Below are 3376 nucleotides of genomic sequence, written 5' to 3' on the forward strand. Positions count from 1 at the left end.
GACTAGTGGGTCATTTCCAAAGAATCTGTGAGTTGGGGTTTGGAAAATGAAATTGTAACCAGAAAATGCATCTTTTTTTTTTTTTTTTTTCTGTAGTGTTATCCGAATCATTTCTAAAACAAGTTCTCCAAGGTAAGTATAAATGGATCTGCATTGGGAACAGTTGGGGGTTGGGAAGAGGAGAGGAAAGAGGGGTATTGGGGTGGACACTAGAGGTTGAAGGGAGCCATGCATGTTCCCTTGTCAGTGTTTAAATATTCCTTATCCTTGATTCCAGCACAATGGAGCTGGGATAGAAGCTGATTTTAGATATGACAAGAAAAGATGAGCAACATCTGACAAGGCTAGCAGTGAGTGTGATGAAGGGTAAGACAAAGGGAAAGGAGGAAAGGGAATAATTACTTCTGATGCCTGACCTGGCCATGTCCAAAGTGTAGGAGGTCATGATTTCAGGTGTTTGTCCCCTTGTCAGCTTTCAAACACATGCAGGTAAGAATTCCACATAGGATCAATTAAAAAGAAGGACATGAAACTCCAAATGTGTGTTTGCTTTATCATTTGTGTCTGTGCTATTGAGAGGTTAGGTTGTCTTAAAGGCCCAACAAGACTTAAATGGAAGGAGGGAACAGATACAGAGATGAAATGAGATTGACAACATGGACTTGGAGGGATAGAAAGGGGTTGGATTGACTCCATGTTAAGAACCTAGGATGAATCCTGAAGGGGACATGACCATGGTCTTAGGCAGGGATATATATCAGATATAATTGCAGGCTTTATTTTATCTTTTCTAGCAATAATAATAATCATCATAAAAGATAAGCTGCTGGCAAATAGCATAATTTTAGTGGGTCTGAATAAGATCTGCTCTGATCATCTCAGTCCTGAATTTTTTCTCTTTCTGTTATTCTTCTACCATTCTTTCCACTCTTATTTTCATGCTAAAACTCCAGAGACAACAAACTCAAGTCACTCTTTTAGTGTAGCCTATTTAATAGAGGCAGATGCTCTGCTATGGGTTCTAGCAAAATCCTCTGACTCCAAGACAACTTCAAGCCTGAAAGAGAAAATAGGTCCTTATAAGGTGGTTTGAGATTTGCTCTCACTTTTATTTCCCTATTCTCTAGCTGAATTTGCAGAGACTGTTCAGTGCAGGATGTGTTACCTCCAGTTTCCAGGAGAAGAGTGCTCCAGAGGAAGAGGAATATGTAATGCAGACACAAACGAAGCCTGTGTAGTAGGGAAGATGTACAAAAGTAAGTTTGGGCTTGGGGGGAAGATGGAAGGGGCAGTGAATGCAGACAGACACTAATCAGTCATAGTGAGATAAAGGCCTTACTTTACTATAGCCAGTGTCAGTCCTGGGATAACTGGTATGGCTTCCCAGTCCTACAGTGAAAAAATAGATGGAGGTGGGCAGTAAGGGTGAGGGTGTGTCTATGGGACCCATGCCTTAGAAAGCCTGAAGGGAACAGGAAAGCCACAATGTACCAGTGGAGAACAACTGGTCATTAGTATTGTTGAGGGGAGCTCCTTTTCTTGCGGATTGTCTGGACTCCCTAATTAATTAGCCTAAACTGTGGAAACCAAGAGACTACTGTCAGCACTAGGCACTATGTGGCCCTTGGTGGGTAAAGCTAAACATCTGACTTTTCTATCTCCCCAACCTTAGTGGTCAGTGTTCTCTTGTCAGTGTTAAGATTCTCCATGGAACAATGCAGCCTGGGGATTCCTTGAATTATAACTCTTATTACCTCCCTACTCCTCTCCATGAGATTTTTTTTTTTTTTTTAGGGGCTCTGTCATTGTTCTTCTCTTGGGAAGCACACAATTTGCCATGTCTTCCTGTACTTGACATTAGACTTAAAGAGCCTCAAGGCTTCCTTACAGAAGTCTTGGGGCCAGACTGGCTGATCTGTTTCTCTTCCTTTCCTCAGAGATTGGTCTGACCTATGATCTCTGGCTAACCTTCAAGGGCTGCCAAAAGAATTGTGCTGATGCTGACAACATAAAGTGGAATATCTATACTGTGGAATTCAGCTGCTGCAGGGACTCTCACCTGTGCAATGAAAATCTCTAGGAGCTCTAATCTCTGGGTGACCTTCCTGCCTGAGCCTCCTCACAATGACTTCCTACAAAAACACACTGCAGAGAAGGGCTGCAAGAACCTGACTCTGGCCTCTGCATTTGCAAGTAAATGTCCTCTCATGTTCTATCTTCTTTCTCAATACTTGAAGACAAGAGAATTGGATCAATATAGTCTCCAGATTTTTACAAAATCTAGTGATTTCAATATATACAGAAATTGAAGAGGATAACACAATTTCAAATGAAAAAAAAAACAACCTTTTGTTTCCTGATTCTTTTCTTCCATGTTTTCATATTTTAAAAAATTTCTTTCTTTCTTTTCTTTTCTTCCATTCCCATTCCAGTTAAAGCAAGTAGCCCTGGCCTCACTAGGAGGAATGGACAGAGTGAAGGGATATCTTAAGCCTTCCTGGATTTTGTTTATTACTTATAACTTCAGAATGTGACAGTCAGGAAGTAGAAATGAATTTGCATTGTAGAATGAGACTTTCTTTGCCATTAGGGTCTGAAGAAGAAGAGAAGGAGGAATCTATGGAGTTGAGAGGGTGCTGGCTAACTGCTTTTCTGGAAAACTCATGGGGAGGCATAAAGTTTTTTGTTGCTAGAATATGTCTGTAAAAACTCAGTTTATTCTGCCTCAATTCAGTTGGTCATAAGAAACCACAGGCGTATCATACAAGAAAGAAGGCAATCAAATAGAAGTTCCACTTGCTCTCTAGCTTATTTGCACTATAATTTTTCATTTCCAGTAGATGACAGACTGCTAGTACATATGCCCAATCTCATAGCTTGATGACTCCCCCTCCCCCCAAATCAGTTAATTATAGACAACTCCATTCTCATGATCACTTGATGATCACACTGAGAGAAATTGAATCATATAGAAATTATGTAACTTGCCAAGGTCATATAAGTGAAAAACAGCATCCTAGATTCAAATTTAGGCAGTATAGATTCAGACTCTGTGCTACTGATTATACTACAAATATCTAGCAAACTCCATTTGCAGACAATGTAAGAATATGACAGGGCAGTTTTTTGTTGTTTTTTTTTTCAAAAAAGAAAGAATTCAGACTAAGATACTAGGAAGGTCTTCTAAGACAGTGACGTTTAAGGTGAGAAGTGAGGGCTGTTTTGGTAGGTCACAACAAAAGGAAATAAGGAAGAGCAGCCATATGAAAAAGCACCTCTATGTCAAGTAAAGGAAGCAGGATGTACAAGCCACTGTTGTTGTTGTCAGGTGCCATCGAGTCAGAACCGACTCACAGTGATCCCATGCACAGCAGAA

General features: G+C 40.4%; 1 protein-coding gene across 1 annotated transcript; it reads left to right on the plus strand.

The window, feature by feature from the left end:
* Nucleotides 1–311: 311 nt before the first annotated feature.
* LOC102819883 (prostate and testis expressed protein 1-like) lies at nt 312–2080 on the plus strand. Its single transcript, XM_006878006.1, has 3 exons — nt 312–366; nt 1128–1256; nt 1938–2080. Exons 1-3 carry the CDS (start codon nt 312–314, stop codon nt 2078–2080), a joined length of 327 nt encoding a protein of 108 aa, XP_006878068.1.
* Nucleotides 2081–3376: the final 1296 nt, after the last annotated feature.

The sequence above is a fragment of the Chrysochloris asiatica genome, unplaced genomic scaffold, assembly GCF_000296735.1.
Source record: "Chrysochloris asiatica unplaced genomic scaffold, ChrAsi1.0 scaffold00897, whole genome shotgun sequence".
NCBI lineage: Eukaryota > Metazoa > Chordata > Mammalia > Afrosoricida > Chrysochloridae > Chrysochloris > Chrysochloris asiatica.

Bases quoted from the DNA above. Each gene is read 5' to 3' on its own strand.
- LOC102819883 (XM_006878006.1), top strand. From the start codon at position 312: ATGACAAGAAAAGATGAGCAACATCTGACAAGGCTAGCAGTGAGTGTG. The intron at 367-1,127 runs GTAAGACAAAGG...CCTATTCTCTAG, and splicing joins AGCAGTGAGTGTGATGAAGG to CTGAATTTGCAGAGACTGTT. The intron at 1,257-1,937 runs GTAAGTTTGGGC...TCCTTTCCTCAG, and splicing joins AGTAGGGAAGATGTACAAAA to AGATTGGTCTGACCTATGAT.